General features: G+C 40.4%; 1 protein-coding gene across 16 annotated transcripts in view; it reads left to right on the top strand.

Annotated features, from left to right (window-relative positions):
- FN1 (fibronectin 1) overlaps positions 1-17,047 on the top strand; it is a 65,576-nt gene that overhangs the window by 47,447 nt on the left and 1,082 nt on the right. For 4 of the 16 annotated variants that reach the window (XM_070269123.1, XM_023642291.2, XM_070269122.1 and 1 more), the window contains 12 exons: positions 2,220-2,407; positions 3,284-3,371; positions 4,445-4,621; positions 5,426-5,515; positions 5,749-5,928; positions 7,101-7,190; positions 8,481-8,587; positions 9,600-9,738; positions 11,953-12,117; positions 13,649-13,774; positions 14,289-14,395; positions 16,931-17,041. In XM_070269123.1, coding sequence (XP_070125224.1) covers positions 2,220-2,407; positions 3,284-3,371; positions 4,445-4,621; positions 5,426-5,515; positions 5,749-5,928; positions 7,101-7,190; positions 8,481-8,587; positions 9,600-9,738; positions 11,953-12,117; positions 13,649-13,774; positions 14,289-14,395; positions 16,931-17,041 — 1,568 coding nt within the window. Of the gene's footprint in view, positions 1-781; positions 1,052-2,219; positions 2,408-3,283; positions 3,372-4,444; positions 4,622-5,425; positions 5,516-5,748; positions 5,929-7,100; positions 7,191-8,120; positions 8,588-9,599; positions 9,739-11,952; positions 12,118-13,648; positions 13,775-14,288; positions 14,396-16,930; positions 17,042-17,047 lie in introns of all 16 variants that reach the window. The other 12 variants (XM_070269121.1, XM_023642285.2, XM_023642281.2 and 9 more) reach the window with 5 other exon arrangements.

Raw genomic sequence — 17,047 nt, 5'->3', positions numbered from 1 at the left:
TGTTCTTAAGTGTCCGAATGCCCTCTGCATGTCTTTGGCAATTATACGTAGGGAAAGCTAACTTATTCGTTAGTTTGCGTCTTGAGCTGAGCCCTTGACATTTTTCCTTCTCAGTGCCAAGCAGTGAACATCTAGGGAAAGAAGTTGTGGAACTACCATAGTTAGTGCTGTGCTTTCAATTTCTTTTGCTCAAATGGCCTCAGCAAAATCTTATTTGCTTATAGCAAATCTACAAAATATTTTGCTAGGACCTTCTTTTCTAAGACTGGATGGTAAAGTTGATTGATGTGTGCCTCATGAAGCCATTATGTCTAGAGCATTTGGAGGACTGTAGCTGGACCAGTGTTTAATGTACATACGTAACAGAACGGGGAAAAGAAAGAGCTAAAGACAGATTATAACTATCTGAATCTAATATTGAAAATCAACTTTACCACTTCCAAGGTATAGAAAATCCAGGTCTATGAGACTAACAACACATTGCAAAAACAATTCTTGGTAGAATATCTTAAAATTAATAGAAATACATCTGCGTTGTGGGGACATTTTGCTAAGATGTCTTCTCATCTCACGTATGTTTTAATAAGTGATGGGACATTAAATATTTTCTAAACCAAGACAATTTAAGCAAGCGTCAAGTAATTCTCCATTTAATAGTGGGTTAATTGGAATTTAATTCATCAGAGAAAATGGGATCTGCAGAACTGCTTTGCATGTTATAAAAATGCTTATTTCACAACTTGCTTTTCACATAACCTCTTACCATTAATTTGCCTAACAGACATTGATCGCCCTAGAGGACTGGCATTCACAGATGTGGATGTCGATTCCATCAAAATTGCTTGGGAAAGCCCACAGGGGCAAGTTTCCAGGTACAGGGTGACCTACTCGAGCCCTGAGGATGGAATCCATGAGCTATTCCCTGCACCTGATGGTGAAGAAGACACTGCAGAGCTGCAAGGCCTCAGGCCGGGTTCTGAGTACACAGTCAGTGTGGTTGCCTTGCACGATGATATGGAGAGCCAGCCCCTGATTGGAACCCAGTCCACAGGTATATCGTTAACTGCACCACTGGGTGCTCATGTGGGCAGCAGCTTTATGCCCTACTGAATGAATTATACTTTATCGGGCTCCTGATTCCCGTGTAAGGGGGTTCAAAAAAGCAGCCTTTCTATTAGGAAAAACCATCCTCAAAGAAGAATAGTAATAAACAATAAAGTTCCGGTGATATTTAGATAAAGTCTAATAAAAGGAAATTTTGGAGTTGCTTGGCTTATAAACGAGGCCGTAAAGCAAGACATTTGAAGATAATGCGAAAATTGTGGATTATTTCCTAAACTGTGACTCCCTCTGGTTACGTTCACTGCATATAAAGGAGAGAAGTGTGGCATCCTATAGCTTACTTTAAAAGAGGAACCCAAATTGGGCCATTTCATAGCAGCATGATTCTGAGAAGACGTGGTTAAGACCTTCCTTCTCTGGTTAGATACTGTGTGTTGGGTGTGTAATTTTCTTACAGGATTAAGAATCAGACACATGAGACAGTTGATAGGGCAAATGCTTTCCACGATACTTTATCTTCTTGTGCTTTGTTTCTGAAGCAGAGTGGAATGTTAAAGATGTGTCCTCATGACAGCATAAACCCTGGAGGTGACAATCTGTGTTATTGCTCCTTGCTTCTCTTTTCTGCTTCTGTTGTGAGCCAATTTTCTTCTTATGCTGCACCACAGAAAATACCTAAAATTTAGCAGTGATATCTGCCTTGGGGGTCCAAATAAAGAGAATAAAAACATAATTCTATCTTTAGGGGGATGGAATACTCTGTGAAATGGTTTTCCACATAAAGATAATTTATATAGGAAAAAGGCTATTGCTCATCTTTCCATACAAATGGAAAATCAATTCTAATGGCCAATAAGCCAATTTGACTTTTTTCGTTTTTTAAAGGAAAGCAATAATAACTTCTGAAACCTCAAGTCTTAGAGTTCTGGCATGTGCCCAAGTATTTCCAATGATTGTGAGCATTGGTGGATATAAAACACATTTTTTCAGCAAACACGTTCTTCATTTTTGCCTCCCTTCCTGTACTGAATCTTTGCTTGACCAGGGAACCCACCTAACCAAACAAGCACAATCTGTTCTACTTGTTGGAATTCACTTTCTTTTCCCTTTGCCCCATTTCCTATAAGATAACCTCTAACCAATGACCATTCCAACAGCCATTCCTGCACCAACTGAACTCAAGTTCACTCAGGTTACACCAACAAGCCTGACCGCCCAGTGGACAGCACCCAATGTTCAGCTCACTGGGTACCGCGTGCGGGTGACCCCCAAGGAAAAGACTGGACCAATGAAAGAAATTAACCTTGCTCCCGATAGCACATCTGTGGTCGTATCAGGACTCATGGTAAGATGTGCCCTTCCTCATTGGAATAAAGAAGTAGGTCATCTCTTACACAGTTCAAGGTGGTGGACATATAATAAATCAAATTGTATTCGGTGCTTCTGCCATCAAATAATTTTATTGTAGTTTTGTATCAAGGAGAATTCCTTTATGTTGACCTAAGCTCTTCCAGATGACTATCTGGGACAGAATGTTATAAATAGCTTTGGATGTTGGACAGCTCTTTAAAGGTATTCTGTTTATTTTAAAAGCTTGTGTGTGTACATGTGGGTGGGGGGGCAATTTATATATCCATAGGCTGAATGCATAAATCCACTTAAGTTATGCATTTTCTGAGCTCTGTTACCTTGGCAAGGAATATTCTCCTGTTTATACCAACCCAGATTGACCTTATCTTCATTAAACCATTTTTAATTCTTCTAGACATGTATCTAGAAAACTAGCCAGGAGCCTAGGAAATTGATACCCTTCTTAACATAAGGCCACTTTCAGGAGAAACTACAGAAAGAGGGTTTAGAGAGAGAATAGAGCATTCTCTTTGCCTCTCTATGATCAGAAAAATTCATCATTTGCACCTGTCAGATCGTAAAGGAGAAAAACAGGCTAATACCCATTTTGCTCATTTTGTATCAGCTTAGTGTAAATATGCAAGTTATGGTTTACTTGTGCTTAACCCCTAAGTGCATTTTGAAATTCATATAATTTAAATAGGTTGATCATCTGCAGTGTAGGAATGAAATTAATCTAGGAATTTACAGTGCTGAGGGTTTTGCTAGTTTCTTTTTCTTTGATAACTGCTGTGTTTTTCTAATGCTGTAGTGAAGACCCCTGGGCTGCAGAAGATCACATTGCTAAAGCTTACCGTGCCCTTGTTTCTAGGTGGCCACCAAGTATGAAGTGAGTGTCTATGCTCTTAAGGACACTTTGACAAGCAGACCGGCTCAGGGAATTGTCACGACCCTGGAGAGTGAGTAATCAAACTTTTTAGTGTCAACATTCTGTATAAACAAAAATTAAGCACTGGTAAATGATTTTCTAGCTCACTAAGCTAACAATAGAATGATTCCCAATTTGACACTTGCTCTCCCATCGTTTTGACTTAACTCCTGTGACCTTCTGTGCCCCCCAGAAGGGGGTCCACTGGCACGTAAATGGGATCACTTCATAATGTTACGATGCTGGTGTTATAAACAAGGACTAACTCCTAGTTTACGCTTTACTTGTTAAAGAATTTGTTTTCATAGAGTTAAGTTTGGGGAGGACACGCCGGCTCCTGCTGGATCTTAACAGTGCAATAAATATAGGACAAAATGGGCCTAGATTCTAGTTTTCTGATCAATAACTCACTGTAGGCTCTTTCGGAAGTCACATAAAGTGTCAAACTTTCTTCATATATAAAGTAGAGATGGTGCTATACCTGTTGAGAGAAAAAATATGAAGCCCTATAAAAATAACAAAGTACTACTAATACATGTATATATTATTGCTGGCTGCCCATATTGTAACTCCTACACGCATATTTTACATTATAATAAATTAATAATTTTAACGCTTATTGAGATATTTGTAGATACTATAAAGTTAGCCTTGGGAACCACTGGTAGTATTTGTAAAGCTTTTCAGTTCTTAAAAAAAAAAAAAGTATGTGAGGTTAGTAATTTCGTATTTCCAAATTACTGTCAACTTTTCTTTCTGGATGCCACAGAAGAAAATCTACACATTATTAGTCATGTGTAGAAATGGATGCATTTGGGACATAATAAAGAAACTTTTTTTTGAGCAAGATTAGACCTGAGCTGATATCTGTGTCCATCTTCCTCTATTTTATATGTGGGGCCCCTGCCACAGCGTGGCTTGGTAAGTGGTGCCTAGGTCTGTGCCTGGGATCCAAACCAGCGAACCCCAGGCCATGGAAGCAGAGTGCATGAATGTTAATTAACCACTGCGCCACCAGGCTGGCCCCAAGAAACATTTTAAAATACCAAAACCTTACCCATATGAGCCAGCCAGGCACTAATCTCTAGCTATGATCCCATGTAGATGTCAGCCCTCCAAGAAGGGCCCGCGTGACAGATGCTACTGAGACTACCATCACCATTAGCTGGAGAACCAAGACTGAGACCATCACTGGCTTCCAGGTTGATGCCGTCCCAGCAAATGGCCAGCCTCCAATCCAGAGAACCATCAAGCCAGATGTCAGAAGCTACACCATCACAGGTCAGGGAACTCGCTGTACTGACCACATTTCTTAACTGCTATTCACAACATAAATGAGCTCATTAGTTATTCTGCCAACTACACTGATTAAACTTATTTTCAATGTTTTATGATAATCCTATATTTTTTAAAAACTTATTCTAATACCTTGATCAGAAATAGATTTGTCCTCTGAACGCCTGACTTTGTCTAATGTGTTTGCCAGAGAAATGGCATAAATTCCATTCATAAAATTTGATCTTTCATCAATGGACCCTTTCTTGTAAAAAAAAAAACATTGTAACACAATGCTTAAAACCAAAAGAAACTAAATAGTGGTATATAGTTCTTGACATTAACATAGATTATAAAGCATAATTAAATTTTAAAAAGCAAACACTGCTTCATAAAGATCAAAGTTAAAATCTAAGAATGTTCAATATTTGGTCAATTTAGGTCTTTTTGAGATTTAAAATTCTGATTCCACTTACCAAACTGCGACCGTCTGACTACAGTAAAGAGACAACACACTCAATAGGAGCTCGCCCCTCATTCTCCAAGAAGGTCACTTCTAACATAGCATTTTTGTATTTTAAAATTTATTTTAGCCAGTGTCTCTGTATGCATCGGTGTTTTTCTTTTGAGATATGTTTCTCTTTAACAGTTAACACCCATACCATGCTCTAATTTATTGTTCAAATGTGAACTGCTTCTGTGGTCTATATGAATATGGGATGGTGGAGGACCCATGAAAATTGTAGATGAGTTTGAAAATTTTCTTAGTGAATCAAGACCAGATACAAATCATCTCTTCACAAATCTCAGGTTTGCAACCCGGCACTGACTACAAGATCTACTTGTACACCCTGAATGACAATGCCCGGAGCTCCCCTGTGATCATCGACGCCTCTACTGGTAACTACACTTTCTACTGAAGAAATGCCACTCACCTATATGTGATCAGTCATGTGAACTTAAGAAACAAATATGAGGCTGATGTTTTTGGTTTATAAATCACAGTGAATCATTTTTACAGTTTATAGAATCTCAGATTCTCTGAAGTCTTTTTATAAGGGTTGGGGAAAGAGCATGGGAATAATTTTCTTGGTCATTCATTTTCTTAGAGACTTAATTTCATTTTCCTTTAGCCATTGATGCACCATCCAACCTGCATTTCCTGGCCACCACGCCCAACTCCTTGCTGATATCATGGCAGCCACCCCGTGCCAGGATTACTGGTTACATCATCAAGTATGAGAAGCCTGGGTCCCCTCCCAGAGAAGTGGTCCCTCGGCCCCACCCTGGTGTCACAGAGGCTACTATTACTGGTATTGCTGCTTCCATTCTGCCATTTTCCTCCATCTCTAGGACACACAAAGTGCTTAGCAGACTCCAGCTGTGTCTGTGATGCTATACCATGAGAACAAGAAGCCCCATTTCTGATAACTTCAAAAAGCATCCTCTATGTAGGAGCTATAGAGCTCTATACATCTGAAAAGGCATGAATTCATGAAAATGCAACAATTTCAATGCTGTCATAATGGCATAACTAGAAACATTGTACTTACTGTCCATTTGCCAGATACCTGTCAGTCTAATCTTAGAAAAAGACATTTTTCAAAACATACTGGCTAATTGTGATCCTGTCCTCTCACTCAGCTCCCGAAAGATCTGATGATCTTGCAGGACTTGCCAGAGTGCCCCTGCCATTGCCCCCATTATCCAGTTTCACAGAATTTGTCTAGAGGCAAAGCGATTCCCAGCCACCCATATTGGACACAATGCCTGGAATGAGGAATAAAAGTTGTCCATTTCGGTGGGAAAGATCATAGGCCTCTGGTATTATTTTCGTCCAAAAGTTTACATTTTTAAACTGTGGCTAGGGTATCCTCTTGGACTTAAAAATCCTATAGAACACACAGGTGCTAGAAGGAGACACTGCTCTTTTAGAAACTTTGGAGACAGGGAGATAGAATCAGATATGGAAGGAGGTGCACTGCACGGGAATTGAGTTGTGCACAGACACCACACAGGGATGGGTCACTTTTTTCTGTAGAGCGTTTACCTTTAGTCTCACTTTTCCTCTATCCTGCCACCGAGGGCTGTCTGGTTATTAGGCCCAAGTGGATTCACATATACAGTCTGCAATGTTCTCTCCCAAATGTATATTCCACTGGCAGTGTACAAGGCGGATAGATTTTCTGGAATATAAAAGGACAAATAATACCACATGTTAAAAGAATACCCAGGAGAAGTTAGTATGAAAGTGCTTACTCAGGCGTCAGATTTGATAGGAAGATAATTAATTTGCTAAGTGGCCATCGTATGCAGAGTATTTGGGTGTTAATGGAAGAAAAGTCAAGTTGATTTTACTGGTCAAGAGGCCAGTGGCCAGCTAGAGAGAAGATGCTTGCTCCCCAGTAGCATCTCCTGGTGAGATGAATTGCCAGTTGACCAGCTGAGCCCACAGACATGATGTGGTGATCTGTCCTTCCGTTAGGTCTGGAACCAGGAACCGAGTACACTATTCAAGTCATTGCCATCAAGAACAACCAGAAGAGCGAGCCTCTGATCGGGAGGAGAAAGACAGGTAAAGAGCGCCTTCTGGGTACCATGGGGATAGTCAAGACAAAACTAATTACAAATGATCAATTTTGCAGTGAAACTGTTCTCCAGGTTTTGATGCATTTCTCATGGAACTTTTTTTTCTTACAATATAGTATATATGTTGTGTTCTTTGATAGGGAACAACCTAACATAATCTGCAGAGTTCAGTTTTATTTTTTTCTTAGCCAGTCAATAAAAAGCCTGTCATTCATCTACAAAAAATTCAAACTAGATGTTTTAAAATGTAAAAACCAAATTGCTATCGTTGCTATCCTTTTATACCTTTTGTTAAAGTTAAAAATGCTAAAAGAAAAAAATACGGGAGAAAAATCTCTCCCATTTGTCTTTATTATTTGGTTTCTGAAACTTGGAGCTAAATAATGTCTTACTTTTTCATCCAATTTCAGTTGAACTTGAAGAAAATGCTATATTTATGCTAATAGGAGAATTTTTAAAATAGACATGTATGTATTTTTATCTATTTTTACCGTGAAAATCCGTTGAGTCGAACCTCTGGAATTCTCATACTTCAGATGCTGCTATAATTAGTGTGGATTCTAGTCCTTATAACTATTCTCAGATGAAAAGAAGAGAGAAAAGGCTGCACATTTCAGTTCCATTAAGCTTCATTTGAGCAAAGGCAGCTTTTGTGGGGCTCAGCGACTCAAAGCTTTGTATGTATGATTTATTCATACTAACACTTTTGTCGTTCTAAACTATAAAGAAACCTTTGAGAAAAATCATAAAGATTTTTCTGGAAAAAGTGTTTGTGATCTACGAATTGCCGATTTTCCAGGGGCTTTGATCAGAGTGATAAGCAGTCATTGTTGCCTGAATTGATGATGACTCCTGCTGCCACTTCTGCAAGCTTAACGCGCTCTGCTCTTTTTTGGCTCTAACCTCTCTTGGCTAGATGAGCTTCCCCAACTGGTAACCCTTCCACACCCCAATCTTCACGGACCAGAGATCTTGGATGTTCCCTCCACAGTTCAAAAGACCCCTTTCATCACCAACCCTGGGTATGACAATGGAAACGGTATTCAGCTTCCTGGCACTTCTGGTCAGCAGCCCAGTGTTGGGCAACAAATGATCTTTGAGGAGCATGGTTTTAGGCGAACCACACCGCCCACAACGGCCACCCCCGTAAGGCATAGGCCAAGACCATATCCGCCGAATGTAAATGAGGAGATCCAAATTGGTCATGTCCCCAGGGGAGACGTAGACCAGCACCTCTACCCTCACGTTCTGGGACTCAATCCAAATACCTCTACAGGACAAGAGGCTCTCTCTCAGACAACCATCTCTTGGACCCCATTCCAGGAAAGCTCTGAGTATATCATTTCATGTCATCCAGTTGGCATTGATGAAGAACCCTTACAGGTAATTAATTTTTCTCTTTATTTCTGGGCAGCCTAGAAAGGAGTAATCTAGGTAACTGAAGTGACCAGAGGTCTGATGTCAAGTGGCTGCACTTCAAGGACCTCTTAAATATGGTGGCACTCTTAAGCCCTGACTTTTTCTTTTTTAAATCTCAATATGGCTCTACTTTGGGGACGTACCAAAGAGTGTCAGTAGCTTTTGTTTAATAGAATAAAATAATTTCCATTGTTCTCACACTTGTGAGGCTCCTTAGTAATATAGACAAAGAAATAATCCTAGGAAAAAGAGAGACATATTCTACCTGAATTTACATTTGTGTGAGAAGGGCTAAAATGCCATCCTTGTAGTTCGTCCTTGAAGAATTCTATAATCTACAATATGTCTGAGGAGAACGAACTTAGGTGAAGTTGTGGGTATCAGCTGTTATAAGTGATTGATTGTCTCACTAAAACTTCTCTTCTTTAATTTGCCTTGCTGGTATCAATTCTTATTGTGTTCTTATTTTTAGAAAGTGGCAGAATTTAAGAAAAAACACTACACTGTGAAGATGTATGAGCTTAGAAACATGAGTTTGAGGATTTGCCAGGGTATTTTAAGGACCCCATGTTGGGGTCAGACACCACCTTGCCTGGGATGAATATATCTCCCACATGGCACGGTGCCCACCTTGTATGTGAAGGGGCCATGGCCAGGGTTTCCAGTGGGCTGGTACAGACCCGCAAATAGAGCAGGATGAGGAGGAAGCTGTCTCTAGGATTACTGAGGGCTCCTGGTACCTCTGAAGCACCTAAGATAGATTTTTGGCAGGAAAATCTGGCAGGTAGAAATGATGGCCCCTCACCCAACTTACACTTCTCTCCTTGGCTGATTGGGACCTTTATACCCTCCCTCTTTTTATGTTTCCCTTTGCTTTGTTTAGACAGTGAGGGCTATTGATAAGAGAATAGGGAAAGTCACATCATTCCTCACTATAATGCTTTCTCCCTCACTTTGGATGTGCCAATAATTGCAGTTCCGAGTTCCTGGAACCTCTGCTAGTGCCACCCTGACGGGTCTTACCAGAGGGGCCACCTACAACATCATAGTGGAGGCACTGAAAGACCAGAAGAGGCACAAGGTTCGGGAGGAGGTCGTTACTGTGGGCAACTCTGGTATGTGAAGGCCTGTGTTATTCAGGCACAGGCTCCCCTCTGGACCACGTCAGAGATGCTTTCTCGACTGACTGTTCTGTGGTTGCTGTTGTCTTTTAACTTTGGGAAATAATTCCATGAAGTAAATGAACACCTTTAAATTTAATTATTTCCCCCTCATAGTATCCTAGTATCTTTGTAAAATGCATCCGTAAGTAGAGGCTCAAACAGTGATATGATGATAGACCTGGATGGGACTTCAAATACTGTTTAGTCCAACACTCTGGTCCCTGCTAGTGAGTATCTGAGCTGATACAGGGCACAAGTCTCCTGATCTCTTTCCCAGACCTTCTTCATCTCACCATGTTGCTCTCCTCGAGTGGTTTTTAAGTACTGAAACCGATTACCTATACGGGAAACCCCCATCTGCAGACATTAGGGACAGCTGGGTTTTGTTCCTGATGCAAAATGCTGCCAACATAGCCCATTTCTGTCCAAAGTGCTCCCTTATTCCAATGCTATTTCAATTTGGTTTTTTTCTGATTATATAGATCCTAAGCCACAATAGTGGTTAAATGGTCATTGACTCTTCTTTGTAGCACCTGAAAAGTCCTTTTAAACCAGTAGTGTATCACCTGGCTTGTCAACCAGCGGCAGCTGAAGATTCACAAAGAACACGAGATAGAGAATAATCAAAACCATGAATCTTGACTCTTCCCTTTGGAAGGGAGATTGCACACCAGCAGAGTGCTAAATTCTGTCTCTGCCAAGTGACAGGCTGTATTCCTAGGGCCAGCTACTTAATCTCAGCCTCCTTCCTCATTCAATAGGTGACTGTGCTATTTTACACGTATAAACGCCTGTGAATTAAGCAGCTGAGTATTTGGGGGGATCCTTTTGTTCGCTGTGTTCTACATGCACAATAATGTATCCCTTTTGCCTTGTGTCGTTCTACTAGTAGAATGTGATGTGACAGGAATTTTCAAGAGCGCAAAGGTCTTTGTGCTTCTCCACATAATTTTTTAAAACGGATTCCATCCCCACAACTTTAGTCAGGTAGAATTTTAACTCCTAGCTATTTTTAGGAAGGTTATTGAAACCCCCTGGTAGCAATTTAAGTTTCTTCCATTTTTCTTTCTGACTCCTTATTCTCAGCAGCAATATTCTGCATTCTAGCCAGGTTTTCCTGGCTTTGAGACATTTCAGACTTCCTTGTTTCTCCAAAACTCTATTTTCTTCCAGAGTGATGCCTTTTAAAATATTAGGCACTTAAAATATCTATTGCTTTTGAGCTTTTGAGTTTTGCACTGTAAAAAGAAATAGACACCCTGGAATTCAAAGTCACAGAAGTTAATTTAATTTTTGGAGAATAACTTGAAGCATGCTTTGTTGGCATAGATTATTTTAAAATAAGCTTTCCCAAAACATGAAGACCAAGATCTCAGGCAACATGAAGAGACTCCATTCCTTATTCCTAAGTCATCCATATCCCATTGCTTCCTCTTATTTGGAAGAGTTGATTTTATTGATAAAGTAGAGCACTCCTATCATTATGACAATAATGTACAAAATCTAAGATTTTTCACTATTATACCAAAAAACACAATAGTGGAAGTGAATATGTCATTATATTGGTATATAAAAATGCTAAAACTTTTGCATTAAAAGCAAAAGATGCCCCCCAAAAATTATTCTTTATTTGGTGAGCACTTTCTAAGTGTTGGCAATGGAGCACTGCTTTGAATTCATGATCCTATGTAATTTTCACAAGATCCCAAGCAGGTAGAGATATTTTTATTATTATCCCTGTATTACAGATGAGGAAGGTAAGGCAGAGAAATGTTAAATAACCAACTGATGGTCACCTGGGTCCTGATGGAGAGACATTTCCAGGTTTTGCATCCCACTGAAGTTCTTAACTAGCTTAAATTGCCTCAAGATCTGTTCCATGTTCCCTAAACTAGATTTATCAGAAATGATGATTTTTTAGAATTGATGACAAGAATGAAAGATAGGCACCTTTTAAAATGCTTCTGGCAAGTGTCCACTGGCGACATCTAAGCATTGTTTATTAGAGCACCTGATGCATTGATAGAACACATGAATGCTTCTTGACGCGACTGGGATTTTGGTTGTAGATTAAGTCACTGTATACAATAATTTAGTTTTCTTCTTATGATCCAAAACCACCAATAAGATGTCTGTTTTTGCTTTCTCCTCCTTTTCTTCATGTAGTTGACCAAGGCCTAGGCCAACCTACGGCTGACTCGTGCTTCGACCCCTACACCGTCTCCCATTACGCCATCGGAGAGGAGTGGGAGCGACTGTCTGAATCTGGCTTTAAACTCTCCTGCCAGTGCTTAGGGTTTGGCAGTGGCCATTTCAGATGCGATTCGTCTAGTGAGTAGCTTGCTCTGTCCATCTCTTCTGGTTCCACGCATTCGCACCACGTGCCCAGGGAGCATGTTTGGCAGACACGGGCTCTTCCAAACATGGAGCTAACGAGGGGAGGCTGCTTCACTCGAAGTAACATTTTGCATCATAGAAAAATGATGGGAAATTTTACTTGTTGAATATTGCTTCATTTCAAGGGTTGTCTGTCAATGCGACAATTAATTAAAAATAAATTTGTGGTGGTAATAATGATTTTAAATAATTTTTTAGTTAAAATGATCCTAGGAATTACTTATTATGTGCTTTGAGGTTTAGTACTAGAATTTATACATTTTTCATGTGTGCTTTGATTTTAGGGGATGTGATTATTATTGACAATTGGTTCATTTTTATAGGTGTTAACCAACCTACCTTACAAACAGGCCTCCGTGTAGACATATCCAGAAATTATATTTGGAGAAATACAACATATAGATTTTTTATGAAGATTTTAAAAGTATTTTATTTAACTTGTATACATGAAATGGTTTAATTCAGACTGAAATACAATAATGACTAATTTTTTCACTGTAGACTATTATGCTTGGTATCTGAAAATGGAAAGACAGAGCGATGGGAGTGTCATGCTGTTTAGGAGTTGGAAGTTTTAATATTTGGTGTCAATTAGATCGTTTTTAATTTCTGAAACTGAACTATTTTTGTTTGTATATTTATTACCTGGATAAGTACTTAGGTGCAATTGTGGGATTAGAGCTATAAGTTGATTTATGTGATTCTTTGGCTCAACTTACATAGTCTTTGCTCAGATGTCATAATTGTTGAGTAATTTTTTTGAAGTTGAAGGAATGACTGACATGTTGATAAAATGGAAGTAGTGTATTATTATACAAACTCCTGAAGTTTGTTTTGTTTTAATATAAACCTTGGAGATTAAAAAGTCATCTTCTATGTATAGTAGTTAAAGATATATACTTGTGACTTTTAGATAATCCTCAGAACCAGTCTTATTTGTAGGAGAATAACCACTGGCTTATCGTTTTGATTGTTTTTGTTTTGTTTTGGTACACAGGTTTATTCTCTTTCTCTTCCCTTTTACAAGAAACAGGCTGTGGCATGTAGAAACCAGCTGATCTTTGTTTTTTCATTAATTGCACTACTTTGTACCCAGGATCTCTGCAAATCCGAAAAAGTGACTTTTCATCTATGATCTGTTCCTAAAAGACAACTCATCTCCTACTTTAATATCTCACAATTTTGAACCCTAATAATGAGAATTCCAATGAAGGTCATTAACTATGCTTGTGACATGATTATGGTGGAATAAAAGGGATCTTAAGATATCCTAGAAAATGTTAAATTTAGGTAAACTTAATATTTTTAAATCCAACCAAAAAAGTGGTTTGTCATAGGGATCATGACCTGTAACTTTCCTTCCAGATACCTGGCTTTTAAAACCCTGTGCCATGTCCCAGTGCACGCACTGTCTTGTGAGTCAGAACACACAATAACTTTGCCTCTGGTTTTCCCCACGTCCCAGAGTGGTGCCATGACAATGGTGTGAACTACAAGATTGGAGAGAAGTGGGATCGTCAGGGAGAAAATGGCCAGATGATGAGCTGCACATGTCTTGGAAATGGAAAAGGAGAATTCAAGTGTGACCCTCGTACGTTGCCACAGATCATTTTTAGTGTCTATGAAGCACTCCCACTTTCATTACCGAGCTGTAACTCTCATTCACAGAAATGGTTGGAGACTTTAGGGCTCTTTGAGGAGTGAACAGTGGGTTTGTTAATCTTTTGATTTGGGAAAGCAGAGACAAGCTTCAAAAATGAGCCATGATTTAATGTTATTACAGGGCGCTTTCACACTTCTCCAACCTGAGGATTTTGACCATAATCTGCAGCAAAATGTTATAAGAAAGCTTCACAGGTCTTTAGATTCAACTTTTAAAATAGGATCTTTATCCTCCCATTGAACCTTTTCCAGTTTATTAAATCTAGCTTTTGGAAATGCTGCCCTGAGATCTATACCTCTCATAGGGATGTTTCCCATAAATGCAGTGTTTTGGCTGTGATGGTGCAAATTTAGGGGAGAAACACGACCTACCCCTATCTAGGGGTCAAGTCTGTATTATTATTCTCAGTCTTATGTGAACTTCTGACTGTGTCTCCATGTAGATGAAGCAACATGTTATGATGACGGGAAGACGTACCACGTAGGAGAACAGTGGCAGAAGGAGTATCTTGGTGCTATTTGCTCCTGCACATGCTTTGGAGGCCAGCGGGTAAGACCAGACGTGCCAGGCTCCCTGCAGTTTAAATAAGATAAAGGGGAGGCTCCTGCACTGGTGGTTAAGAGTTCACCGTCTTGAGTGTGTGCTCTACACACAAGTGCAACAGGGCCCCTGATGAAATGTTGCAACACCTCATTTCCTGTTGGCACATAGCTGGCAATGTAAGGCTCCTGAATACCCTTTCTCCCTGTCTCTGGCAGCCTCAGCCAGTCCCACATCTACTAGTTTCAAGCTGTCTCTTCTTCGGCTACTAAAGCTGGGTAGCAGGGGCCTCCAGCTCCAGTCTATGCACAAGTGCCCCTGTGGTATTGATGTTAAATATTATGAATGACACCTCAAATCTAAGAAAATACCACTTCTTTGTACCCTCTCTAAATCCTAAAATAGATTCTTGCTATAGGTCCAGCACTGTGCTAAGGAATACAGGACAAACAGAAGGAATGAGAAATCATCCTAGCTCTTAAGGATATAGTCAGAGACACTAGATTAGCATACGTTGAAAGTCAAGCTAATTAAGGTTCTGAGTGAGTTTGATAAATAACACAGTTTCTCGGTAAGCTGGAATCAGCAAGAAAGTTTCATGGAAAAGAGAAGTGTAAACTGGCTGGGGTTTAGGATGGTTAAAATTTGGTTGAGGGAAGGGAGGAAGCAGTGTGACCAGAGTAAGCGCACTGTCCTGGGATGGGAAGGAGCTGGCCCATGTGGGCTCCAGGGAGCCAGTCCTTGCCTGGTGTCTTGTGGTAAGAAATTAGATGCGAAGATGTGGGGGGCCACTTATGGAGGGCCTTGCAAGTCCATTATTTAAGCCAGTACTTCTCAACCATTTCTAATCTGCTTCCTACTTCAATATAGTAGAAAATGCCGTGCCTTTCTCTAACATTTGAAATTCAAAATAAAATGACTCTTGTAACTCAAATAAAAGCAACGGAATATAATATTCCTTTGTTTTCAATGAAAACATACCCTCCTCAACAGCTCTCAAGTTCTCCTACATGAAGAGGGTGCTCCCTGCTCCAGGTTAGGAGTCACTGGTTGATGCCTTTGGCATTAGCTAATTGCAGGTGTCCAAGAACAAAAGGAACGTGATGGAAAATGGTCTTCAGGAAGATTAGTCTGGCAGCAGGAAGGGGTCTTCAGGGGTCTGACTCTGCCCCTACCCAAGGACCTGGGGCAGCCCATGGAAACTACTCTGATCTCATTCCACCCCCAGTGGGTGGGTGGGGAGGGAGGTGCTCCCTATTCTGATAGAGAGCAGCTTTGGTCTCTCTCTCTGTCTCATTAACACTTACAGAGACTTGGTCATAGAACTCAGTCATCTCTGCTGATGTGCTTGGTATAGACTGTGTGATGGAAAATGAATTTGTTGGGAAGTAGGTCTGGGTCTCCCTTCAGCATCTCCTCCTTATCATTTATGTACGTGAAACCTTTCATGTGTGACGCCTATTCTGTTCTAAAGCAAATGAAACACTTAAGAAAGGAGTGGGAACTGTTACATTTTTATATGAAAGCAAGATTCACTGATTCTCTAAGTAGGTATTTACCCGCATTGTATTAGGTATTATGGAGAATAGGCTTTTAAATGGAGAAGCATGTCTGAAATATTTAACTGACAATATAAGAAAGAAAGTGATTGTGCTCTTTAGGGTTCTTTTGGTTATAAGAGAAAAGCCCAACTCAAGTTAATTTAGGCAAAAGAAAGCTCACATAACTGAAAAGTCCTAGGATCTACCAGCTTCAGGGCTGGTCCAGCAGTGGCATCCGGAGTCTCTCACTCTCTCATATGCTTTGTTCCCTTGCATTGGCTTCATTCTCCAGAAGGCTCCCCTGTTGATGGGAGGAAGATGACCTCCATCACCTCCAGGTTTATCTCCTATCAGCATAGGAGCAACAGTAAAAGAGAACCCATTTCCTCACCCTTCTAGCAAAAATCTCAGGGAGGAGCCTCACCGGTCAGCTTCTCACTCTCATTCCATCTCTAGCCAGAGGAAAGGCTACCAGGCCACTAGCTGTGGAAGTTTAGGAAGAGAGTGGCAATGACTGCAGTAGAAAGAGTGTGGCCAGGAGTCACCCAGCTGGGTGGCACTCGGTTCACTGTGTGACTTTCCTGCTCCCTCTGAGCAAGTCATTCTTTGGGTCTCATTTTCCTTACCTGTAAAATGAGGGTGTTTGTCCATGTCCACGTCTCCTAAAAGCTCTAGAATTCTAGGAAAACCTCTGCTATCATCCAGTGTGGAAATCTTATTAAGGAAGTAGGGACTGGAATGATCCTTAGCAGATGGGTGGGGTTTGAATAGGAAGAGAAGACATTTCAGGAGAAAGAAAAAGCTTAGAGGCACCCATAAGATACGAGCAATCAGCCAAAGTGTATTCTACGGGTTATAAAGGCATGAAATCATTATCAAAGCCACCTTAGGATGAACTGACTATATTTTGCCAATGGCTAAGAGCTGACATTCTTCTTTAACAAATGTGATGCTCCCGTGTTATCATAAATCCCATTTGACTTCATCCCCTCTGCTGTCTCAGGGCTGGCGCTGTGACAACTGCCGCAGACCTGGGGCTGAACCCGGTCACGAAGGCTCCACTGGGCACTCCTACAACCAGTATTCACAGAGATACCAGCAGAGAACCAACACCGTAAGT

Source organism: Equus caballus, chromosome 6 (assembly GCF_041296265.1).
Source record: "Equus caballus isolate H_3958 breed thoroughbred chromosome 6, TB-T2T, whole genome shotgun sequence".
Lineage (NCBI taxonomy): Eukaryota > Metazoa > Chordata > Mammalia > Perissodactyla > Equidae > Equus > Equus caballus.
The sequence above is the reverse complement of the archived record's forward strand: the minus strand, read 5'-3'. Positions and strand labels throughout refer to the sequence as shown.